This window comes from Salvelinus namaycush, chromosome 9 (genome assembly GCF_016432855.1).
Source record: "Salvelinus namaycush isolate Seneca chromosome 9, SaNama_1.0, whole genome shotgun sequence".
In the NCBI taxonomy this organism is placed as follows: domain Eukaryota; kingdom Metazoa; phylum Chordata; class Actinopteri; order Salmoniformes; family Salmonidae; genus Salvelinus; species Salvelinus namaycush.
The window spans coordinates 35,378,740-35,406,074 of NC_052315.1; the positions used below are offsets into that span (position 1 = coordinate 35,378,740).

At 43.7% G+C, this 27,335-nt stretch overlaps 1 protein-coding gene across 1 annotated transcript; it reads right to left on the reverse strand.

The window, feature by feature from the left end:
- Nucleotides 1-408: 408 nt before the first annotated feature.
- On the reverse strand, nt 409-25,550 carry LOC120053263 (leucine-rich repeat-containing protein 17-like). Its single transcript, XM_039000405.1, has 7 exons — nt 25,423-25,550; nt 25,132-25,268; nt 21,597-21,936; nt 21,187-21,413; nt 2,511-2,666; nt 1,195-1,336; nt 409-1,049 (listed from the first exon to the last, which is right to left on the reverse strand). Exons 1-7 carry the CDS (start codon nt 25,548-25,550, stop codon nt 773-775), a joined length of 1,407 nt encoding a protein of 468 aa, XP_038856333.1. The 3' UTR covers nt 409-772.
- Between the last annotated feature and the right edge of the window lie 1,785 nt (nt 25,551-27,335).

Here is a 27,335-nt window from a genome sequence, read left to right on the forward strand (position 1 = left end):
ATAATTGTGGGAAAATAGCATGAGGAATGGAGGCAGAGCGATTGTTCTGCTGTGTGCTCTCAAAATGAAATGGATTCAGATTGACTCACAATGGGAGTGCAAATGGCATAAACAGTATGGGTGAAAAGTTTGAGTAGACCTGCAGTAAATCAAGGCCTACAGACTAATGCCCCATTTATGTAGAGCCATTTTTATTTATTTATTTTTATTTAACTAGGCAAGTCAGTTAAGAACAAATTCTTATTTACAATGACGGCCTACCGAGGAACAGTGGGTTAACTGCCTTGTTCAGGGGCAGAACGACAGATTTTTACCTTGTCAATTCGATCCTGCAACCTTTCGGTTACTGGCCCAACGCTCTAACCATTAGGCTAACTGCCGCCCCCAAAAAATCTATTGAATGCTGGTCACCTCATATTCTGTTTATATACTGTTGTTTACTCACTGTGTATGTATATATTGTATTCTAGATATAGCTCATCCTAATATACCTAATACTGTACATACCATTTTCTCTTCCAAATTATATACTGTCTATACACACCACATGTATATTCTGGATTCTCATACATGCTCAATCCAATATATCTACTTGGATTGTTATTTCTTGATTTCTTGTTTTTTGATTTTTTTGGGACAAAGCAAGAACAACAATATTGAACAAAGTTCAAGTTTACCATCTGATACATAATTAATTTGAATGCTCTATAAAAGGAAGACAAAGTATTTAAAGGTGTTCAAGATGTCAGTCATTCCATCCTGGGGTAGTTTGTTAATTCAACCTGGTGACGTGGTATTTCTGCGGTCCTCTCAGATGTGCCGGTTCCATCTCCTCTAGCTCCTCCTGCAGCTCCATAGATGTGACCCACAATTCTGGATCTGTCTGGCCGTATTCTGTCTGACTGTGCTCTGTCTGGCTGCAGGCTCTGTTGTAGGAGTGAACATAGTCCTCCACACTCTTTCCTCTGAGCTCAGGAGGGGAGTGGCACAGCAGGCCAGAGTGGGTCACCCCTGGGTGCAGACGTAGCCAGTACACCAGGTAGTGGATGCTGGAATATTAATTTATCTATTTATTTCATGGTTTATTTATGAGGGACAGGCCCATTTGAAACATTGACACATTGAATGATTCATGGTCAAATGCATTGTACCTGTAATTAGTTGTTAGGTAACTCTAAAAGTAGTGCTACCCACCTGTAGTCACAGACCCAGGGGTTTCCCCCCAACCTTAGCAGGGACAGGAAATAGAGATCTTCTAGAACACCATAGTGGAAGAAGTGCAGGTTGTTGTTGGAAAGGTCCAACTCATGGAGGTGGAGAAGGCCAGACAGGGAGGCTGAGAAGCAGAGAAGTGTGATTATCATCATTAGAACGGTCAAACTACACTTAAGAAAAATATAAACGCAACATGTAAAGATTTGGTCTGATGTTTCATGAGCTGAAATAAAAAGATCCCAGAAATGTTCCATACACACAAAAAGCTTATTTCTCTAATTTTCTGCACAAATGTGTTTACATCCCTGTTAGTTAGCATTTCTCTTTTGCCAAGATAATCCATCCACCTGACAGGTGTGGCATATCAAGAAGCTGATTAAACAGCATGATCATTACACAGGAGCACCTTGTGCTTTGGACAATAAAAGGCCACTCTAAAATGTGCAGTTTTGTCACACCACCCAATTCTACAGATATCTCCCAATGCTACAGATTTGAGGGAGCGTGCAATTGGCATGCTGACAGCAGGAATGTCCACCAGAGCTGTTGCCAGAGATTTGAATGTTCATTCGTTTTAGAGAAGTTGGCAGTACGTCAAACTGGCCTCAACGCCACACACGTGGTCTGCGGTTGTGTGTTTGCGAGCGGATTGCTGATGTCAACTTTGTGAACCGAGTGCCCAATGGTGGCGGTGGGGTTATGGTATGGGCCGGCATGTGCTACGGACAATGAACAAAATTGCATTTTATCGATGGCAATTTGCACAGAAATACTGTGACGAGATCATGAGGCCTATTTTTTTAAGGTATCTGTGACCAACCGATGCACATCTGTATTCCCAGTCATGTGAAATTTGTAAATTAAGGCCTAATCAATTTATTTAAATTGACTGATTTCCTTATATGAACTGTAACTCAGTAAAATCTTAAAAATTGTTGTATGTTGCGATTTATATTTTAGTTCAATATAATATTTTCTTCCCTTTTTTAAGTACTTCCAAGACTGTCCTGTGAATTCAAAACAGAATTAGTTCTCTGACAATGCAAATGCTTCAAACCTCCCATATGTTAGGCATCTGCTGATGGGATACACAACTGTGTTTATAGGTTTCTCCTGGATATCACAGTGAATAGTAAACATATGGTTTTCATTTATCCATGATCTGGTTATGGAATATTCTACCTGTCTGACTCCCACTCATAACAGGTTGATATGATAATCAGGCTTTCTGTCTCTCCGCCTCGTTCTCACTATCTCTCTCTCTCTCTCACTTACACACTCACTTACACACACACCTGTGTCCATGTCCTCCAAGTTGTTGTCGCTGAGATTGAGTGACCTTAGGCTTCTGGCCTCCACAAAGTCTCTGGCCTTCAGGCGCCGGAGGGAATTTTGGGACAGGTCCATGTGAACCATGTCCCCTGGGATGTCTGCAGGAACCTCCGCCAGATCTAGAGACCGAGAGGGGAATGGGGGAGATAACAGAGAGAGTTGATGGGTGATAGTCATTCTCTGTCACAATTGTTTTTCCAAAGTTTCCTCTCTAACAGATCGGCATGGAACAAGATGGCTGTAGTTAAAGGGGCAATCTGCAATTGCTACATACATTTTTGGACTTGTGAATTAATGATATGTATCCATTGATTCTTGAAGAATATAACTTCTAAATGCCTCATGAGCTTAGTTCAACTGTCGAACCCCATCAGAACCCCAAATATAGGCTTGTTTTATTCCAATGTTTGTAAATAAAGTAAATGTAAATCAGACACGATATAACCTAAAACATGTTAGAAACTATCATTTTTATATCATGGATAGTCAGTCTTTTCATCCATAGCTCAGTCTGAATTTGAGAGTAGTTCAATTTCTCCAGCCCCATCCCTCAGTTTTTTACCAAAACAGGGGCAGGGAGTTTGCTTTGTTATTGTTTCAACTTCTGATTGCCACTTTAAAGACCTGTTTCAGGTCTTTGGGGAAAACTCGAATTTTACAGCTTAGTATCGATAATATCCAAGGAATTCCTGAAGGAATGGTTTTCCAGTTATCGTGGGTTAATTACTATACAGGCAGGACTGGGACTCGCAAAGGTAAACCCTGGAGGAGGGACAGATGGAAAACTGGTAGGGGGACAGTTTGAAACTCTCCTCTGATTGCCCTGTGCAAAGCATCCCCTGGTGCCCTGACAATGGCTCAGTCCTGGATTTATAGTGGTTTACTTTATTCCCAAATAAAATTAAGATGTTATTGTTTCAGAGGGAATGTAGTCTGTTAGATATGGCTTGTTAGATATTACTGCACTGTTGGAGCTAGAAACACAAGTATTTCGCTACACCCGCAACAACATCTGCTAAACATGTGTATGTTACCAATAACATGTGATTTGATTTTAATCTGATTTGGCAAATAGATCGCTGATCCCTTATAAAGAGAGAGAGGAAAATATGCAGAGCGAGATAGGGGGAAGAGGGACAGGGATACTGTACAGTCGTGGCCAAAAGTTTTGAGAATGACACAAATATAAATTTTCACAAAGTCTGCTGCCTCAGTTTGTATGATGGCAATTTGCCTGTACTCCAGAATGTTATGAAGAATGATCAGATGAATTGCAATTAATTTCAAAGTCCCTCTTTGCCATGCAAATTAACTGAATCCCCAAAAAACATTTCCACTGCATTTCAGCCCACCCACAGAAGGACCAGCTGACATCATGTCAGTGATTCTCTCGTTAACACAGGTGTGAGTGTTGACGAGGACAAGGCTGGAGATCACTCTGTCATGCTGATTGAGTTCGAATAACAGACAGGAAGCTTCAAAAGGAGGGTGGTGCTTAGAATCATTGTTCTTCCTCTGTCATCCATGGTTACCTGCAAGGAAACACGTGCCGTCATCATTGCTTTGCACAAAAAGGGCTTCACAGGCAAGGATATTGCTGCCAGTAAGATTGCACCTCAATCAACCTTTTATCGGATCATCAAGAACTTCAAGGAGAGCGGTTCAATTGTTGTGAAGAAGGCTTCAGGGCGCCCAAGAAAGTCCAGCAAGCGCCAGAACAGTCTTCTAAAGTTGATTCAGCTGCGGGATCGGGGCACCACCAGTACAGAGCTTGCTCAGGAATGGCAGCAGGCAGGTGTGAGTGCATCTGCACACACAGTGAGGTGAAGATTTTTGGAGGATGGCCTGGTGTCAAGAAGGGCAGCAAAGAAGCCACTTCTCTCCAGGAAAAACATCAGGGACAGACTGATATTCTGCAAAACGTACAGGGATTGGACTGCTGAGGACTGGGGTAAAGTAATTTCCTCTGATGAACCCCCTTTCCGATTGTTTGGGGCATCCGGAAAAAAGATTGTCCGGAGAAGACAAGGTGAGCGCTACCATCAGTCCTGTGTCATGCCAACAGTAAAGCATCCTGAGACCATTCATGTGTGGGGTTGCTTCTCAGCCAAGGGAGTTGGCTCACTCACAATTTTGCCTAAGAACACAGCCATGAATAAAGAATGGTACCAACACATCCTCTGAGAGCAACTTCTCCCAACCATCCAGGAACAGTTTGGTGACAAACAATGCCTTTTCCAGCATGATGGAGCACTTTGCCATAAGGCAAAAGTGATAACTAAGTGGCCCGGGGAACAAAACATCAATATTTTGGGTCCATGGCCAGGAAACTCCCCAGACCTTAATCCCATTGAGGCGGGTGGACAAACAAAAACCCACAAATTCTGACAAACTCCAAGCATTTATTATGCAAGAATGGGCTGCCATCAGTCAGGATGTGGCCCAGAAGTTAATTGACAGCATGCCAGCGCGGATTGCAGAGGTCTTGAAAAAGAAGGGTCAACACTGCAAATATTGACTCTTTGCATCAACTTCATGTAATTGTCAATAAAAGCCTTTGACACTCATGAAATGCTTGTAATTATACTTCAGTATTCCATAGTAACATCTGACAAAAATATCTAAAGACACTGAGGCAGCAGACTTTGTGAAAATTAATATTTGTGTCATTCTCAAAACTTTTGGCCACGACTGTATATAAAACCGTGGGATTAAGTCGTAGAGAGTGATAGAGACTGAAAAATAGGACACCTGCCAGCCGTGATCTCCCTCTCTCCAGCTCTGTCTCTAATTGTATGAGTCCTCAAAGGAATGGGGGTTTGTCATTCCTGTGGTGTGACGTGGTCTAGTAAGATTTTCACAAACATACGTGTTCTCTGACATACAAAATGGAGTGATTTCTTTCATCTGTCCTGTTGTGTTCGTAGCACGGGTTCTAAGTACTAAACATACACATGCAGATACACATGTACCAGGCATGGCCATAGTGTCTAACCATGAACCCACGTCAAGACATACATCTCTTTTCGTCACTTCCTTTTAAATGCGGAATGAGGGAGAGCTCGGTTTGTTGTTTTGGAAAGTTTGTTGTTTTAAAAGTGTATTGGAAAGTTTATTAGTAGCTTGCTAACTTTTTAGTTTGGATCCAGCGAAGCAGTTGGCATCAGTTGCAGGGACTGCTACTCTCTGTCCAGTGATCCTGCCGACCAAGGCCGGGTCTGAGGAGCTAATTGACAAAGCAGCTAGCCTAGCTGCTAGCTAGCTGCCTATCATGCTAGCGGGGTTTCTTGAGGGCTTGAACGCAGCCCGCTACGAGGTTAGCCATTGTGGCTGGGACCGCGGATTGTCCCGGGTTTGTGGCTGTCTAGATCCCTGCTGTTTGTTGTTTTCAGTCTTTCCTGTGACCTGCCCTGTCTGGAACTGCGATGAGTAACAGCGTAACCTACATTGCTAGCTACCATGACAAAGACCAAAGCCAACGGGAGTACTGTTGAGGACAGTGGTGTCTCTCTATCACAGGTGAAGGATCTTTTAAACGATCAGAAAGAGTTCTACAAGCAGTTGTCACAACACCAAGAAAATAATGTGTTTTGTCCAAATACTGGTGGATTCAACTAATAAAATAATGGACGACCTGAGCAGAGAGGTCCAGGACCTAAAGAACAGAATTTGTATTTATTTTTTATTTCACCTTTATTTAACCAGGTAGGCCAGTTGAGAACAAGTTCTTATTTACAACTGCGACCTGGCCAAGATAAAGCAAAGCAATGCGACAAAAACAACATCACAGAGTTTACATAAACAAATGTACAGTCAATAACACAATAGAAAAATCTATGTACAGTGTGTGCAAATGTAGAAGAGTAGGGAGGTAAGGCAATAAATAGGACATAGAGGTGAAATAATTCAAATGTAGCATTAACACTGGAGTGATAGATACTGGGGTGCAAAAGAGCAAGAGGATAAATAACAATATGGGGATGAGGTAGTTGGGTGTGCTATTTACAGATTGGCTGTGTACAGGTACAGTGATCGGTAAGCTGCTCTGACAGCTGATGCTTAAAGTTAGAGCGGGAGATATAAGACTCCAGCTTCAGTGATCTTTGCAATTCGTTCCAGTCATTGGCAGCAGAGAACTGGAAGGAAGTGTTGGCTTGGGGATGGCCAGTGAAATATACCTGCTGGAGCGCGTGCTACGGGTAGTATATGGGGCTTTGGTAACAAAACGGATGGCACTGTGATAGACTACGTCCAGTTTGCTGAGTAGAGTGTTGGAGGCTATTTTGTAAATGACATCACCGAAGTCAAGGATTGGTAGGATGGAGAGCACGTGATGCCGCGGAGCTGAGCAGACGTTGACAAACCGAGCTCTTCAAAGTTATTCTATTATTACCTAAATAACAACGTTGAAACAATATTCTAACATCGGCTGATAAATTGTCAAGTACTTACCTTCCCAAAGAGCCATGGACCTCCGACCGAGAGGCAAGAAGGATGACCAAAACGTCGTTGATTCCCAAGATAATGATAACGCTACAGCTAGAAAGATTAGCATTAGCCCTCATAACTCAGACGACAGTTCCAGACTGTTGCTCTTGCGAGCCTGCCGACATGCTGGCTACTCTCCTCCGGGAAATTCAGGATGGTAACAAAGGTCTTTCTATGAAAATTTATAAGAAAACGGCTGAACTCTATTCTTCCATTGACGACCTGAAATCCTCCATGAATGATCTCCTTTTGAGAACGACTGAGGCAGAGTTGCGCATTAGCACAGTTGAAGATAGCATCGCTCGACATGACCAGGTCTTGATACAACTGCAAAAGGACAATGCCTACCTCAAAAACAAGGTAGATCAGATGGAGAACCAGAGCAGACGTAGTAATATCCGTGTGGTGGGATTGAAAGAGGACAGCGAGGGCCGTGACCCGGTCCGTTTCTTCACTCAATGGATCCCGGATGTCCTAGGCATAATCAACTTCACCAAGCCACTGGAAATCGAACGCGCCCACAGAACATCAGCGCCGAAACCCCGGCCAGATGAGCCCCCACGGGCCGTCCTGATCAGGTTCCTCCGTTTCCAAGACAGAGAGAAGATACTGCAACTCGCAAGAGCCAAAGGGGACATCACCATCGATGGCAAGAGGGTCAGCCTTTTCCCGGATATGAGCGCGGATCTCGCCAGACGTCGCAAGCAGTTCAGACTTGCCGCCAAAGCACTGAAGGAGAAGAACATCACCGGCTACCTCATCCACCCTGCGCGGATGAAAGTTCAGTACAAAGGCCGAAGCCATCTTTTCAACACACCGGGAGAAGTGTACACTTTTCTCAAAGAACTGAACAACGTCTGAGCCAGGACGGTCTCTCTGGGGGATAAGATGCAGTTTGTTTGTTTTCTCTTATCCGGACTGAACCGCTGATATCCTCCGGTCGCTATAATTGATTTGTACATTTTCAACTAACCGTATCTTTCCGGGGTGAGTTCTATTACATTTACAGGAGAGTCTATTTTGGTTTAGTCCACATCCACTGGGCAAAGCAAATAAGTGGGTTTAGGCCCACTGCTTTCCCCCCCATTTATGTTAATCTTTCGAAAAGAGACTCAAGCAGCCCTTACCGTGGGCAGTAAATATTCAGCCATAAATGTCTATTCACAACGTTTGTTTTCAATCTAGAGAGCACGCAGGTTTTAGTTTACGCCAAGGTTTAGCTAGTAAGAGCAAGATGGAAAGCGAGCAGCAACGTATCTCTACAAGTGTATTCATGTTTGATTGTTGGGATTGTGGTTTTAGTCTAACAATCGGGGTGGGTGGGATTCTTTTTTTTATCCCCCTTTTTTCTATGTTTATTGTTTCCTTCCTAAAGAGACACATAGGTCACTTCTGTGTTCAAACCAAAGTTGAAACATTTCCTAACTATCTACATATGATAGATTTCCATTCAGTTACATATTTGAAACCCAACCTATGCTTAATCCACTCAAATATGTCACATTCAACGTAAAAGGTCTTAACAGCCCGATTAAAAGGAAAAGAGTCTATACATACCTTAAGAAATTAAAGGCTGACATTGTGTTTTTACAAGAAACACATCTTACAGCCAGTGAACACAAGAAATTGAAGAGGGAATGGGTAGGACAAGTTTTTGCGTCCTCTTTTAACATCAAAGCAAGTGGAACTGCAATTTTGATAAGTAGACACATCCCCTTCTGCGTCAACAACACCATCTCTGATCCCTCTGGCAGGTTTGTTTTGGTGCAGGGGCATATGTTTTCAGAGTCTTGGACCCTATTGAATATTTATGCTCCTAACTTCGATGACCATATGTTTATTCAGAATGTCTTCCTTCAGGTTGCTCAAGCACCACCAGGATGGCTACTGGTTGGAGGAGATTTAAATGTTTGTTTAGATACAGTTCTTGATAGGTCCTCTGATAAACACTCACTTCTTACCAAAGCCAGCAAGCTCACCATGTCATTCATGAAAGATCTCAATTTACTCAACATCTGGAGACAGTTGCACCCACAGGATAGGGACTACTCTTTTTATTCACACCCACACAAGACACACACACGCATAGATAACTTTTTACTATCGACACAACTGTTTCATAGAGTGTTAGATGTCAAGTATCTCCCCAGAGTGCTTACTGACCATTCTCCTCTGGTATTATCAATCTCCATTCCTACCAAGGTAAATGGAGCATATAGATGGAGACTAAATTCTACACTCCTAAAGCAACCTGAATTTTGTGCATTCATCAAAGAGCAGATCAATATTTTTACTTTGACAAACAAACCCTCCGCTCCTGACAGTTTCATTCTTTGGGACACATTGAAGGCCTACCTGAGGAGACAGATCATTTCCTATACTAAAGGGCTGAAGTGAAAACAAGGTGCGGAACTGAGTGCCCTTGAATCTGAAATCTCCGAGCTAGAGAAAACCTACCAAAGAGGCCCGACTAAAGATCTATACAGGCTTTTGGTAAATAAAAAACTGAAATATAATATTCTGAACACATATCAAGCTGAGAGGGCCATCACTAAATCAAAACAGCATTATTACGAGCTTGGAGAGAAAGCTCACAAAGTATTGGCATGGCAACTGAAAGCAGAGGAAAGTAAGAGGACAATTAATGCTATAGAAACTCTTACTAATGAGATATCTTTCGAACCCTACTGAAATTAATAATACTTTTAAGAAATACTATGAAGACCTCTACACTTCCCAATCAAGCGATGATCTATCAGAGATCGACTCCTTTCTCTCCTCTCTCAACCTCCCATGCCTGTCAGGGGAAGACCGCGAGCGCCTGAGTGAACACTTCTCAGTTCCTGAATTGTTGGAGGCCATTAAATCCTTACCTTCTAATAAATCTCCTGGGGAGGATGGCTTCCCTCCAGAGTTCTATAAATAATTTAGGGAGCTGTTGGTCCCCTACCTTATGGAGGTACTTAAAAAAGCCAGGGAAGACAACTGCTTTCCAGAGTCTTTCTCTCAAGCAGTGATTACTGTAATCCACAAGAAAGGGAAAAACCCACTAAAGTGCGCCTCCTATAGACCAATCTCTCTCCTTAACACAAATTGTAAACTGGTCACCAAGATGCTATCTAAGAGACTGGAGTCATGTCTTCCCCTGTTGGTCAACCCAGATCAGACTGGCTTCATAATTAATAGATTGTCCTCCAATAATCTCAGAAAGTTCTTTGATATAATTCACCTTGCTAACAAAAACAAAATACCTAGTGTCGCAGTCTCCCTCGACGCTGAAAAGGCCTTTGATAGGGTTGAATGGCCATACCTCTTTCACGTCTTGGAAAAGTTTGGTTTAGGTACCGTGTTTGTAAATTTGATAAAATCACTCTACAAATCTCCTAAAGCTAGGATTGCTACCAATGGGATTACTTCCTCCTCTTTCCCTCTCTATAGGGGGAACAGACAAGGTTGCCCAATTAGCCCCCACCTCTTTGCCCTCGCCATCGAACCGTTGGCTGAGGCTATTAGAACGTGCCCTGACATACATGGCTTTGAGGTGGGCCCCCATACCCATAAATTATCACTCTTTGCGGACGACCTTATCTTATTTCTAACAAACCCAGAACACTCCCTCTCTCACTTGCAGATCCTACTACAGTGTTATAGTTCTTTCTCTGGATATAAGGTCAATTTTGATAAAAGCGAAATCTTACCGTTGTCTGTCTTTGACCATCATACCATCAAGCTCAAGTTTCCTTTTAGATGGTCGCCTATGGGCTTCACATATTTGGGCATAATGGTGGATGGTAATCTGAACAACCTCTATAAACTCAATCTGGCCAGTTTGTTGCAAAAGGTGGAGGGTGACCTTTGTAAATGGATGGACTTACCTCTCACTCTACTGGGTAGAATCAATGTAATTAAAATGAATGTCCTGCCCAGATTTCTATATCTGTTTCAATCTCTCCCTATCCCTGTTCCCGCAGCATTCTTTTCCTCTCTCGACAAGCTGACCAGACGGTTTATCTGGCACGGTAAAACCCCTAGGGTTGGCCTGGATAAACTGACCCTTGATTACAGTCAAGGGGGCTTAAACCTCCCCAATTTTAGAATGTACTACTGGGCAGCACAGTCTAGGTTTCTGGCTCAGAGGTTTGACAAGGGTCCCTCTCCCTCATGGTTGAACATTGAAAAGCTTGAGGTAAATGATGACACTGGGGCAGAATTGTTTTACAAATGGGACAGAAAATCTATAAAAACCATCACAGACAACCCTTTAATCATACATTCTGTCCTGGCATGGTGCAAACTGCATGAGCTGTTCGGACGAGGGGGATTCCTTTCCCCTAAAACCCCTTTATGGAACAATAGATTGATTCCTATGTTTTTCCAGAATAGTAACTTTAGACCATGGTCTGATAAGGGGATCACTCTTCTGGAACATTGTTACGAGGAGGGAGTTCTTATGTCTTTTGATCAGCTGAAACAGAAATACCACTTGCCTAACAGGGACTTCTTTAGCTACCTACAACTACGAAACTTTATTAGGGTGTCTCTCAAGGGACAATGGAACCTACCTAAGATGTCACCTATTGAACAACTCTGCCACGCAGACCAACCACTGTTCAAGACCATTTCCCATGTTTACGATGCTCTTATGTCAGGACTAACACTGCCTGGGCTAGATAAACCCCGACTTAGATGGGAAAAAGATCTGGGTATTGATCTTGATGAGGGTCTATGGAGTGACCTATGCAGGGATGGTGTTACATCCACATTGAACTCCAGATACAGACTGATCCAGTTTCATTTCCTCCATCAGCTCAATATCACCCCATCTAGATGTTGTTCAACCCTGATATCTCCTCCCTATGTTTTAGATGTGGCTCAGATGAAGGAACATTCCTCCATTCCACTTGGCAGTGTTCAAAACTACACGGTTTCTGGCAGGGGGTATGCGATACCATATCCTCAATTCACGGGGTTGCATTCCCTTTAGACCCGGAGGTCTGTCTACTGGGCAACTTTACTAACACCAATCTTAGGCAAAGCCATACTATAAAGCTAACAGAAATAATGCTAGCGATTACCAAGAAATGTATTGCCTTGAAATGGAAATTGGATTCCTCCCTGCCAGTTGCAATGTGACTATCAGAAGTTAATAGTTGTATCCCACTGGAGAAAATTACTTACTGCTTGAGGAATAAGTTAAAGACATTTTACAGAATTTGGCAACCTTTTATTGACTATATGGAGAATCTCCCCCCACATCCCATTGAATTAATCTCTATATTATCCTTATATAATGTTTCACACGTAATGTATAATATGTAGCCTACGGCAGGTGACCATATGATCCAATGTCTCTTTTTTTTAATTTTTATTGCATGTTTGTATATATAATTATAATTTGTTTTATTTTTTCTTTCTTTGTTACGCTCGTCTGTTACTGTCACTTTGTCCTATTGTTGTCTAATATCTTTTCACTTTTGTCTTGAATGTTGTTAATTGGAAAATGCAAAAAATAAAAAATAAAATAAAAAAAAGGATCGGTAGGATAGTCAGTTTTACGAGGGTATGTTTGGCAGCATGAGTGAAGGAGGCTTTGTTGCAAAATAGGAAGCCGATTCTAGATTTAATTTTGGATTGGAGATGCTTAATGTGAGTCTGGAAGAAGAGTTTACAGTCTAACCAGATACCTAGGTATTTGTAGTTGTCCACATATTCTAAGTCAGAACCGTCCAAAGTAGTGATGCTAGTCGGGCGGGCGGGTGTGGGCAACAATCGGTTGAAGAGCATGCATTTAGTTTTTGTAGCATTTAAAAGCAGTTGGAAGCCACGGAAGGAGTGTTGTATGGCATTGATGCTCTTTTGGAGGTTTGTTAACACAGTGTCCAAAGAAGGGCCAGATGTATACAGAATGGTGTCGTCTGTGTAGATGTGGATCAGAGAATCACCAGCAGCAAGAGCGGCATCATTGATATGTACAGAGAAAAGAGTCGGTCCGAGAATTGAACCCTGTGGCACCCCCATAGAGACTGCCAGAGGTCCGGACAACAGGCCTTCCGATTTGACACACTGCACTCTGTCTGAGAAGTAGTTGGTGAACCAGAGTCGAAAGCCTTGCCCAGGTTGATGAAGACGGCTGCACAGTACTGTCTTATATCGATGGCGGTTATGATATCGTTTAGGACCTTGAGCATGGCTGAGGTGCACCCATGACCAGCTCGGAAACCAGATTCCATAGTGGAGAAGGTACGGTGGGATTCGAAATGGTCGGTGATCTGTTTGTTAACTTGGCTTTCGAAGATTTTAGAAAGGTAGGGCAGGATGGATATAGGTCTATAACAGTTTGGGTCTAGAGTGTCTCCCCCTTTGAAGAGGGGGATGACCGCGGCAGCTTTCCAATCTTTGGGGATCTCAGACAATACGAAAGAGAGGTTGAACAGTTTAGTAATAGGGGTTGCAACAATTGCGGCAGATAATTTTAGAAAGAGAGGGTCCAGATTGTCTAGCCCAGCTGATTTGTAGGGATCCAGATTTTGCAGCTCTTTCAGAACATCAGCTGTCTGGATTTGGGTGAAGGAGAAGCAGGGGGGGCCTGTGCAAGGTGCTGCAGGGGGTGCTGAGCTGTTGGCCGGGTAGTGGTAGCCAGGTGAAAAGCATGGCTAGCCATAGAAAAATGCTTATTGAAATTCTTGATTATCGTAGATTTATCGGTGGTGACAGTGTTTCCTAGCCTCAGTGCAGTGGGCAGCTGGGAGGAGGTGCTCTTATTCTCCATGGACTTTACAATGTCCCAAAACTTTTTGGAATTAGTGCTACAGGAAGCAAATTTCTGTTTGAAAAAGCTAGCCTTAGCTTTCCGAACTGACTGAGTATATTGGTTCCTGACTCCCTGAAAAGTTGAATATCGTGGGGGCTGTTTGATGCTAATGCAGAACGCCACAGGATATTTTTGTGCTGGTCAAGGGCAGTCAAGTCTGGGGTGAACCAAGGGCTATAACTGTTCTTAGTTCTACATTTTTTGAATGGGGCATGCTTATTTAAGATGGCGAGGAAAGCACTTTTAAAAAGCAACCAAGCATCCTCTACTGACGGGATGAGGTCAATATCCTTCCAGGATAGCCGGGCCGGGTCGATTAGAATGGCCTGCTCGCTGAAGTGTTTTAGGCAGCGTTTGACAGTGATGAGGGGTGGTCGTTTGACCGCGGACCCATCACGCACGCAGGCAATGAGGCAGTGATCGCTGAGATCCTGGTTGAAAACAGCAGAGGTGTATTTAGAGGGCAAGTTGGTCAGGATGATATCTAAGAGGGTGCCCATGGTAACGGATTTAGGGTTGTACCTGGTAGGTTCCTTCATAATTTGTGTGAGATTGAGGGCGTCTAGTTTAGATTGTAGGACAGCCGGGGTGTTAAGCATATCCCAGTTTAGGTCACCTAACAGTACGAACTCTGAAGATAGATGGGGGGCAATCAATTCACATATGGTGTCCAGGGCACAGCTGGGGGCTGAAGGGTGTCTATAACAAGCGGCAATGGTGAGAGACTTGTTACTGGAAAGGTGGATTTTTAAAGGTAGAAGCTCGAATTGTTTGGGCACAGACCTGGATAGTATGACAGAACTCTGCAGGCTATCTCTGTAGTAGATTGCAACTCCGCCCCCTTAGGCAGTTTTATCTGTCACGCCCTGATCTGTTTCACCTGTCCTTGTGATTGTCTCTACCCCCTCTAAGTGTCGCTTATTTTCCCTGGTGTATTTATCCCTGTGTTTCCTGTCTCTCTGTGTCAGTTCGTCTTGTATGTTCAAGTCAACCAGCGTCTTTTTCCTGTGCGCCTGCTTTTCTATTCTCTTTACTAGTCTTCCCAGTTTTGACCTTTGCCTGTTTTTCTGGACTCCATACCCGCCTGCCTGACCATTCTGCCTGCCCTGACATCGAGCCTGCCTGCCATTCTGTACCTCTTGAACTCTGAACTGGTTTTGACCTTTTGCCTGTCCACGACCATTCTGTTGCCTATCCCTTATGGATTGTTAATAAACATCTTGGACTCTAATCATCTGCCTCCTATGTCTGCATCTGGGTCTCGCCTTGTGCCCTTATACTATCTTGTCGGAAGATGTTATAGTTAGGGATGGAAATTTCAGGAATTTTGGTGGCCTTCCTAAGCCATGATTCAGACACGGCTAGGACATCAGGGTTGGCAGAGTGTGCTAAAGCAGTGAATAAAACAAACTTAGGAAGGAGGCTTCTAATGTTAACATGCATGAAACCAAGGCTTTTACGGTTACAGAAGTCAACAAATGAGAGTGCCTGGGGAATGGGAGTGGTGCTGGGGGCTGCAGGGCCTGGGTTAACCTCTACATCACCAGAGGAACAGAGTAGGATAAGGGTACGGCTAAAGGCTATAAGAACTGGTCGTCTAGTGCGTTCGGAACAGAGAGTTAAAGGAGCAGATTTCTGGGCGCGGAAGAATAGATTCAAGGCATAATGTACAGACAAGGGTATGGTAGGATGTGAGTACAGTGGAGGTAAACCTAGGCATTGAGTGACGATGAGAGAGATTTTGTCTCTAGAGGCACCAGTTAAGCCAGGTGAGGTCACTGCATGTGTGGGGTGGAACAAAACGGCTATCTAAGGCATATTGGGCAGGGCTAGGGGCTCTACAGTGAAATAAGACAATAATCACTAACCAAAACAGCAATGGACAAGGCATATTGACATTAGGGAGAGGCATGTGTAGCCGAGTGATCATAGGGTCCAATGAGTAGCACTAGATGAGTCAGGGAGCCAATTCCGTAGTTGCTGCTATGCTAGGCGAGCTGGAGACACAGTGATTCAGACAGCTAGCGGGACGGGGCTAGCAGACCTTCATCCGGTAACATCGCAACAAAAGAGCCTGTTGAGACCACCTCGGACGGTTACGTCGGCAGACTAGTCGTGATGGATCGGCGGGGCTCTGTGTCAGCAGTAAAGGGTCCAGGCCAATTGGCAAAAGAGGTATTGTAGCCCAAGAAATGGCTGGTGGACCTCTTTGGCTAGCCGGGAGATGGGCCTAGCTCCAGGCTAGCTCCAGGCTAACTGGTGCTTGCTTCGGGACAGAGACCTTAGCCAGGAGTAGCCACTCGGATAGTAGCTAGCTAGCTGCCATGATCCGGTGTAAAGGTTCAGAGTTTGAGGTAGGAATCCGGAGATGTGGTAGAGAAAAAGCAGTCCGATATGCTCTGGGCTGATATCGCGCTGTGCAGACTGGCAGGAATTGACTGGGTTGAGGCTGGCTGATGTCCGAGTTAATGGTGAGGACCGCTAGCAGTGGCTAACTGACTACTAGCTAGTAGCTAGTTAGCTGGCTAGCTCCTGAAGGGGGTTCCGGTTCTAAACTATAAAAATAGCAGATCCGTACCACATTGGGTGAGGCGGGTTGCAGGAGAGTATATTCAGTCCGTAGATGGAAAATGAGATTAAAATATATAGAAAATATATTTGAAGAAAAATATATATACACGGGACAGGACGGGACGAGAGAAAGACACACGTCCGACTGCTACGCCATCTTGGATTGAGATCCAAGCTTGCAGCTCTCCCAGGGTCAGCTCGATGAGGTGAAACAGGAGAACGACAAGATGACAGCAATCTGTAAGTCATTGAGAGAGGACATCAGTTCTGTCTGTGAATCCATGATAACAATGATGGATAAATCAGACTTGAGGGACAATCAAGGCGGAATAACATGCTTGTGGACGGAATTGCAGATTCTCCACATGAGACCAGGACGGAGTCTGAGGACAAACTGAGGGAAATGATCACTGAGGAATTGAAGATGGACCACAGGAAGATTGAGGAGGAGCGTTCCCACAGGACTGGAAAACCCACCACCGGCCCAGGTGACATGCCCAGGCCGATAGTGGTCAAGTTCCTGAGGTTCCTGAGGTACAAGGACAAGATAGCTGTTCTGGAAAGAGCCAACAAGGACCATCCTGAAGCTGTGCGCCAGAAGAGGAAAGAACTTATCTCAGCCATGAAAGCTGCCAGAGCATGTGGGGACATTGCTTATATCCGCTATGACAGGCTCATTGTTCACCCTCCCTCTCAGAAGTCTGGAAGGGATGAGAGAGCCAAGCATATGGGTTCGTAGCTTCAATCCCGCAGCGCACGCACACACACACACACACACACACACACACACACACACACACACACACACACACACACACACACACACACACACACACACACACACACACACACACACACACACACACACACACACCAATTGATTAATAGACTGCTGAATGTATATATTTTTATCTTGCTTTGTTTGCTCTTTTCCATATTATTTCTATCTCTGATAAGCTACCCAGGAAAAGGCTGAACATAGCCCATATTAATATATGTAGCCTTGGAAATAAGGTTCATGATATAAATATCTTGCTAACATCAGATAACATTCATATATTAGCCATTTCTGAGACTCACTTAGATATTTAATTTGATGACACAGCAGTAGCAATACAAGGATATAACAAATATAGAAGAGACAGAAATTCTTATGGGGGAGGTGTTGCTGTATATATTCAGAGCCATATCCCTGTAATGCTTAGAGAAGATCTTATGTCAAGTGTTATTGAAGTGGTGTGGTTACAGGTTCACTTGGCACATCTGAAGGCTTTTCTAACAGTCAGTATCTAAATAATATATGTGAAATGCTTGATAGTGTATGTGATGTAAACAGAGAGGTCTACTTTCTTGGGGACCTGAATATTGACTGGTTTTCATCAAGCTGTCTGCTCAAGAGGAAGCTTCTCACAGTAACCAGCGCCTGTAATCTGGTTCAGGTTATTAATCAACCTACCAGGGTGTTAACAAACACTACAGGAACAAGATCATCCACATGTGTCAATAGCATTTTTTCTAATACTGTAGAACTTTGTTCTAAAGCTGTTTCCGTACCCATTGGATGCAGTGATCACAATCTAGTGGCTATATTCAGGAAAGCCAAAGTTCCAAAAGCTGGCCCTAAAATAGTGTATAAGAGATCATACAAAATATTTTGCTGTGACTCTTATGTGGATAATGTTAAAAATATTTGTTGGTCTGATGTGATAAATAAGAAGCATCCAGACGCTGCACTTGATGAATTTATGAAATTGCTTCTGCCAATTATTGATAAACATGCACCTGTTAAGAAACTGACTGTTAGAACTGTTAAGGCTCAATGGATTGATGAGGAATTGAAAAACTGTATGGTTGAAAGAGATGGGGCAAAAGCAGTGGCTAATAAGTTTGCCTGCACATCTGACTGGCTGACTTACTGCAAATCGAGAAATGATGGTACTAAACTCAACAAAAAGAAGAAGAAACTGTATTATGAAGCCAAGATCAATAATATAAAGGAAGATGGAAAAAACACTTTGGAGTATTTTAAATGAAATTATGGGCAGAAATACAAATTCAACTCAATCTTTCATCGAACCAGATGGCTTATTTATCACAAAACCATCAGCCAATTATTTTAATGATTACTTCATTCGAAAAGTGGGCAAACTTAGGCAGGAAATGCCAATAATGAACAGTGAGCCATCATATTCATACATAAAAAAACTAATAATGAAAGAAAAGCATTGCAAGTTTGAATTTTGTAAAGTTAGTGTGGGAGAGGTGGGGAAATGATTGTTATCGATCAATAATGACAAACATATCATTGACAACTTAGATGGAAAGCTACTGAGGATGGTAGCTGACTCTATAACCACTCCAACCTGTCATATCTTTAATCTGAGCCTAGAGGAAAGTCTTTGTCATCAGGCCTGGAGGGAAGCCAAAGTCATTTCGCTACCCAAGAGTGGTAAAGTGGCCTTTACTGGTTCTAACGGCAGACCTATAAGCTTGTTGCCAGCTCTTAGCAAACTGTTCGAAAAAATGGTGTTTGACCAAATACAATGCTATTTCTCTGTAAACAAATTAACAACAGACTTTCAGCATGCTTATTGAGAAGGGCACTAAACATGTACTGAACTGACACAAATGACTGATGACTGGTTGAAAGAAATTGATAATAAGAAGATTGTGGGAGCTGTACTGTTAGATTTCAGTCAAGCATTTGATATTATTGACCATAACCTGTTGTTGAAAAAACAGGCCTTATTGCTTAATCAACCTCTGCCATTCATAGCTATCTATCTAATAGAACTCAAAGGGTTTTCTTAAATGGAAGCTTCTCTAATGTCAAACATGTAAAGTGTGGTGTACCGCAGGGCAGCTCTCTAGGCCCTCTACTCTTTTCTATTTTTACCAATGACCTGCCAATGGCATTAAACAAAGCATGTGTGTCCATGTATGCTGATGATTTAACCATATACGCATCAGCAACCACAGCTAATAAAGTCACTGAAAGCATTAACAAAGAGTTGGCGTTACCTTGGATTGTAAACTGTCATTGTTAGAACGTATAGATTCAATGGTTGAAAAGATAGAGGTCTGTCCGTAATAAAGCAGACACCACACTCCACAAAGCAAGTCCTGCAGGTTCTAGTTTTATCTTATCTTGGTTATTGTCCAGTCATATGGTCAAGTGCTGCAAAGAAAGACCTAGTTAAGCTGCAGCTGGCCAAGAACAGAGCGCTACGTATTGCTCTTCATTGTAATCAGAGGGCTGATATAAATACTATGCATGCCAGTCTCTCTTCGCTAAGAGTTGAGGAGAGACTGACTGCATCACTTCTTCTTTTTATAAAAAACATTAATGTGTTGAAAATCCCAAATAGTCTGCATAGTCAACTTACACACAGCTCTTACACACACACTTACCCCACCAGACATGCCACCGGGGGTCTTTTCACAGTCCCCAAATCCAGAACAAATTCATAAAAGTGTACAGTATTATATAGAGCCATTATGGCATGGAACTCTGTTCCATCTCATACTGTTCAAGTTAACAGGAAACCTGGTTTAAAAAAACAGATAAAGCAACACCTTTTTATTTTTATTTATTTAATTTATTTTACCTTTATTTAACTAGGCAAGTCAGTTAAGAACGAATTTAACTGCCTTGTTCAGGGACAGAACGACCTCACGGCACAAAGCCTCTCCCCTATTTGACCTAGATAGTTTGTGTGTATGTATTGACATGTAGGCTACGTGTGCCTTTTATAATGATAATTTATTCATTCTTTATGTATTTATGTAGTTCTGTCCTTGAGCTGTTGTCTATTAATGTTCTGCATTATGTCATGTTTCATGTTTTGTGTGGACCCCAGGAAGAGTAGCTGCTGCTTTTGCAAAAGCTAATGGGGATCCTAATAAAATACCAATAAAATACCAAATACCAATCTCTACACACAAACTCACATGTACACATGCTCTTGTTTTCATTCTAACCGGCCCTCTGACGAAGTAAATTGATGTAATTATGGTAATCCACATCTGTAGTGAATTTCCAGAGAAACACAAACATACGGTTGGATAAAACAAGCTGAAAGACTAAAACATGCTGATTTGGTTAAGATATTCACAACCTACAGCTGCCAACTGTTAATGCAACCAGTCTGTAAACAGGTCTGCCTACACATAGATAGGTAAAATGGTACAATAAAACCAATGGAATAGTTCCAAAAGTGCAAATACCACCCACCCTACATGCTGGTCAAGCAAGCTACACTGAACAAAAAAGATCCAGAGGCCTATTGTTGTGCCATTCATCAGCCGCAATCACCTCGTGATTCAGCATGATAATGCATGGCCCCATGTCACAAGGATCTGTACACAATTCCTGGAAGCTGAAAATGTCCCAGTTCTTCCATGGCCTGCATACTCACCAGACATGTCACCCATTGAGGACAACAGCGTGTTCCAGTTCCCGCCAATATCCAGCAACTTCGCACAGCCATTGAATTGGAATTGGACAACATTCCACAGGCCACAAGCAACATCTTGAGATGTGTCGTGCTGCATGAGGCAAATGATGGTAACACCAGATACTGACTGGTTTTCTGACCCACGCCCCTACATTTTTTAAGGTATCTGTGACCAACACATGCATATCTGTATTTTCAGACACTGTTAAAATCTTTGAAATTGTTGCATGTTGTGTTTATATTATTGTTCAGTGTAAATAAAGTGCACCTCAAGTATTTGAACCAGGTGGGTCTGATAGTTTGTGACCTCACCTCTGCTTCTGCAGTCCAGTCGGGGTGTGGGGAACAGGTAGGTATGGCAGGAGGTGGTGGCGTCAGGCTTGCCCCTGATGGGGATGGGCTGCAGAGGGTATGTGGAGTCCCTCTGGTCCTCCCCATGCGGGTCTGGGGGGTCGCTGGGAGGCTCCAGCTCCAGACACAGCAGCTCTGGGTCCACCTGTCTCAGCTTCCTGCCCCTCAGCCCAACTGGCTCCGCACACCTATAGGTTGTGTTCAGTAGAGCTTTTTTTTTAAACAGGGAGGTGCTATAGCAACATGAAGATGAGAACACAGATTTCTGTTGTCCATTATATAAAGTATAGTACACTTATTTAGACCAATGCCCACAGATGTAATTTGGGACACCTCTGTTGAGCCCTGTGTCACATTCTATTCCCACCCACCTGGCATGGTTCCCCAGGTTACGGTTGCTGGGCACCTGCAGGGTGCGAACCAGACTGTCGAGTGTGCAGCGGCAGCTCCAGGGGTTGTCATGGAGACGCAGGTAGCGCAGGGCTGGCATGGGGATGAGAGCCTCCTCGCTGAGCGTGCCCAGACGGTTGTGCTGCAGCAGAAGGGTGGTGAGGTGTATCAGGCCCAGGAACACCCCCTCCTCCAACACTGAGATCCGGTTCTGCTGCAGGTCCAGGCTCCTCAGGCCCTCGAAGCCAGAGAAGGCCCCGTCGTGGAGGGCCCGGATACGGTTACGGGCCAGCAGGAGGTGGTCTGGAGCCCGTGACCAGGCTGACAATAAGAATGATCATGATATTATGTTTCATTTCCATAAAACTTTTCAAGCAAAGCACAGACGCAACGTGTTATATTTTGTTACAGTGAAGGTTGCAGCAGAAGTAAACTCCTTTATCGACGACTCAATATTAGGAAGGTGTTCACTTACGCCAAAAAATACATTTGTTCATATTGGCAGAAAATCTTATAAAATAAATAAATACAAATGCGCTGCATTCGTTGCCTTCCTTTTAGATGGAATAAATAAAACAGGGTTGGATGAATAACTTGAAAAATGTAATCCATAAGCCTACTAATACATTGATCGGCATCAATAACCTATGTAAAGTCTGTCAAAGTTAGCAATGAGGAATCGACCCGGGGGACCGGAACTGATTCCGGGGGACCGGAACTGATTGAATTAGCCCAGAATCGGGTGTCGGACTCGGACCGGAATCAAAATGAATGACTGCCCAGAATCGGCCCAAGAACATCAGGCCGTTTCCATCTTCCGGTATTCAGCCGACTTTGCCGGTATTTTACCAGAATCCCCCCAGAAGCGGCCCAATGCAATTTTAAATAAATGCATACAAAATTACCTGATTTAGGCCTCCCGGGTGGCGCAGTGGTCTAGGGCACTGCATCGCAGTGCTAACTGCGCCACCAGAGTCTCTGGGTTCGCGCCCAGGCTCTGTCGCAGCCGGCCGCGACCGGGAGGTCCGTAGGGCGACGCACATTTGGCATAGCGTCGTCCGGGTTAGGGAGGGTTTGGCCGGTAGGGATATCCTTGTCTCATCGCGCTCCAGCGACTCCTGTGGCGGGCCGGGCGCAGTGCGCGCTAACCAAGGGGGCCAGGTACACGGTGTTTCCTCCGACACATTGGTGCGGCTGGCTTCCGGGTTGGAGGCGCGCTGTGTTAAGAAGCAGTGCGGCTTGGTTGGGTTGTGCTTCGGAGGACGCATGGCTTTCGACCTTCGTCTCTCCCGAGCCCGTACGGGAGTTGTAGCGATGAGACAAGATAGTAATTACTAGCGATTGGATACCACGAAAATTGGGGAGAAAATGGGATAAAAATGTTTTAAAAAATAATAAAAAATAATCATAATTACCTGATTTAGTCATTTTAAAAATGACTATTATACATACAAATTATACCCATCCACATATTTTTTAAATAATTGTATTTATTTATTTTTTACCCCCTTTTCGTCATATCCAATTGTCTTGTCCCATCTCTGCAACTCCCATACGGCCTAGGGAGAGGCGAAGGTCGAGAGCCGTGAGTCCTCCGAAACAACCCCGCCAAGCCGCACCGCTTCTTGACACAATGCACGCTTAACCCGGAAGCCAGCCGCACCCATGTGTCGGAGGAAGCGTACATGTGCTTGGCCCACAGGACATCCCGGCCGGCCTAACCCAATTGTGCGTTACCTCATGGGTCTCCCGGTCGCAGCCGGCATGGGTATCAAACCAGCATCAGTAGCAAACCAGCATGCATAGTTTGCACTGCGATGCAGTGTCTTAGACCGCTGCACCACTCGGGAGGCCCCATCCACAAAGGTTTTAATGCTTATCAACTGCCTTGCACAAAGTATCCAAATACAAAAATCCTTCTTAAACAGGACTCTTAAAGAATTTAATTTAAATGTTAATTTTATTTTCTGATGACAGAAAATATGGGAAAATAAATAAATAATTAAATGTTAATTATATAAAGCAGCCTGTGTAATCATCTGCCAGAGAGTAGCCACAATCGCCCCGAGCCCCAAGTAATACATTTGGGCAGATAACTCACACCGGAATCGGCCTGAGCCCCGAGTAATACATATGGGCCAGATAACTCACACTGGAATCTGCCAGAGCTCAATCCCCGCATTCTAGTCATAAGTAATACTGCCAAAGGCGGCCCAAACTCGGACCACATGACATCTGCCGAGTCTGACTCTCAGCCGAGTGCGCTGACTCTCAGCCGGAATCGGCCCAGATCCACTGTGCTAGCTGGGGTATCAACAGGCTACCAGTTGCAATTTGTTTTATATGAAAAAGAGACTGAATTAAATCTTGACTGCCCTGCAGATAGGAACGTGTCCAGACCAATAGACTATAGGTGTGAAATGTTCCGAAACCTCCCCCTTATGGGCCATCAGCGGGACAAAAGTATTGCTGAGTCTAAAAGATGTTGCGCTATTAACGGCAGCACCACTTTATCAATTCATATTAGTACTTTAGACTACGCCATAAAAACTGTTTTTATGGGCACACAAATCCAAAATGATGTATGAGATTTGCAAAATCGAATGCTTCCAACCGAAAGTCACCTAACTTGTGTGGTTCTTCAATAGGCTATGCAAGGCTAATAGACCTACTTGTTGGATGTGTGTTATATCCAGCTGTTTAGTTAGGCCTAGTGATATTGTCGACCATCATCAGCTGATCCAGGAGATAGTTTTCTGAATGACAATCAAGTGACAAGCAGCTGTTGTGTTATAGCACCTGATGCAAAAACAGTCAGTGCAGGAAAATGGTGTTCTAAGAATGTCCAGAATATGTTGATGTTTTGTTCATTGCGCCAGTGAAGACCTTTGATCCACGTTGGATCCAATCCAATATGCCTACATTTGTTTTCTGCTTTTTTGTTGCTTGATTTACAGCAGGGTCTAAAATATTTAACAGAGAAAGTATCAAGGTAATGAGTGAATGTTTTCACATGTTTCTGTGCGTCAGATTGGACACAGAGTTAGGCTTCTGTGTGCAATTGTGTAGGATAACCTAGGCCAGTGATTCCCAACCTTTTTCGGTTACTGTACCACTAACTGAATGTTGCTCTTCCCAGAGTATCCCTGAAGTAGCCCCTCATGTGCATTTTACCAGTAGGCATATGGTCTCAAGAGTCTTCTCAAGTACCCTCGGTGGATATAAAAGGAAACTCAATGTATCTCCATAACGTTGAGTGCGCGGTGGTTCTGTACGCAGCTTGGTGGTTTTTGCGCGCCAAAAAGACAGATACTGTAAGCACTTTTCAAGAAAGTGGCCCTCGCCAGTGACCTGATACTAGATGAATGCAGTCCTGGACTAAAAAGCGTGTTCAGTGAAGAATCCCCATTGAAAGTGATGTTTTGTCCAGGAGTAGGCTTAATCTGGCCCTATTTGATCTTTATAGGCAGTAAAACCATAAAGTAAATAAGCTATAATCCATCGCATTATAATTACATAAGGCAGTGGGGATGGAGGAAAGTTTTCTCCCTTGGCAGTCCACGAAGAGGTCTTCGGAGTCGCTGTACTCTGAGCATTCAGGGACCTGATGCCTGATGTCTCCTGACCTGCCCTGGCGCCCCCGACCTCTCACCCTAATGATGAGAACAATACATTTCAGCATAATTAATGTAGATAATATTTGCAGCTAAATAGACTTACTTATAACACCTAATAAAGTCAATAAAACATAGTGGTTCAAACGAGTAAGATATAAAATGAGAGAAACAACCTAGAATCCATCCATACCTGTCCCGTCTGAGGAGGCGTCTGCCTACTTTGAGCCGCCTACCCTGGCCTGCCTTCCTCAGCTGGGAGGGTGGTGGGAGCAGCAGGAGTACTAGGAGAGCCAGGAGGAGAGGGGAGGTTACACGCATCCTGAGCCCAGCTGGGGCTGCCTCTCGCTCGGGATAGCTGGAGCGAAGCAGTGGGTGGAGTGGAGGTTTTACTGGAAAATGGGAGTGGAGGATTGCATGTTGACAGTGTCTAATATAATGTGATTCAGCTGCTGTTCCTGCAGAGAGAGAGAGGGAGGGAGAACGGGAGGGGGAGGGTGGAGGGGTAGGGAGAGAGAAAACAGATAGTGTGAGTGACTGGGACAGAGAGAAAACAGACAGTGTGAGCGACTGGGACAGAGAGAAAACAGACAGTGTGAGCGACTGGGACAGAGAGAAAACAGACAGTGTGAGCGACTGGGACAGAGAGAAAACAGACAGTGTGAGCGACTGGGACAGAGAGAAAACAGACAGTGTGAGCGACTGGGACAGAGAGAAAACAGACAGTGTGAGCGACTGGGACAGAGAGAAAACAGACAGTGTGAGCGACTGGGACAGAGAGAAAACAGACAGTGTGAGCGACTGGGACAGAGAGAAAGTTGACGGATGGCATTAAAGCAACACAATGGTTAAATTTCAACATTTCGAAAATTGTTTGATTTACACATTCTTTCTGCATTTAGCAGTTGCTTATTTATACTTACATGTGACAGTAAATTCAGCTGAAACCATGAAGTCAATGTGTGCGAGATTACCCAGATAAAAACAGCTTTGTAAAACTTGATGAGACAAGTTATGGCAGAAACCAGTCCCTCCCTGTAACATTCCTCACAGTCAGCGATTTGTTTGTTGGTGTGTGTTTATATATATTTGCTCCTGAGTATAGTATTTCAAATAAAGCACACACATCTGGAAACATTCTAATGTTCCTTCTGCTGCTTTTCTCTCACCTCTCTCTCTTTCTGTATCCCCCTCTGTCAGAGGTGAATGCAGAAACCTACAGGAGCTGAACCTGCCATTGTTCCAACATTAACATGAGTAACGGCAACATCTTGTCACGGGTACAAACTACCCTCTTATCTTATCGTCCAGGGGTGGAATTAACGGTAGAACAGAAAGAACATCTTTAGTTTATTCATTCCCTTTTGATAATGGGTGCAAACTTTGCACAGGTACAAACACCTAGTAAACCAAGTGCTTAGCCTTGATGGAATGCCACTGTTCTGAAGCTCATCACCACTCAGACTGACAGTTGAAGTCAGATTATTAAAACTAGACATTGCTTGATTATACAGCACCCCTACTATTATCTACAACATTACATTAAGAGGACTACAGGGAATCATTCATTTTCCCTTTATTCCATATGTTGTATACTTCCCAATACTGTTTAGGTGTAAAGCTACAGTGAAATCAGGACCACATGGGGACTCGGGTGGAGGAGGGAACTGCTTGTCATATAATGTGATTTACAGTCACCATTCATCTTTACCGATAACACTACATTCTTTAAATAACATGTCATTACTATGAAAAATAGGGACACATTTTCTACATTAAAGGCCTGATTGGTGGAGTGCTGCAGAGATGGTTGTCCTTCTGGAAGGTTCTCCCATCTCCACAGAGGAACTCTAGAGGTTTATCGGAGTGACCATTGGGTTCTTGGTTACCTCCCTGACCAAGACCCTTCTCCCCCGATTACTTAGTTTGGCCGGGCTGCCAGCTCTAGGAAGAGTCTTGGTGGTTCCCATTTAAGAATGATGGAGGCCACTGTGTTTTTGAGGACCTTCAATGCTGCATACATTTTTTGGTACCCTTCCCCAGATCTGTGCCTTGACAAAATCCTGTCTCGGAGCTCTACGGACAATTCACTAGAACTTATGGCTT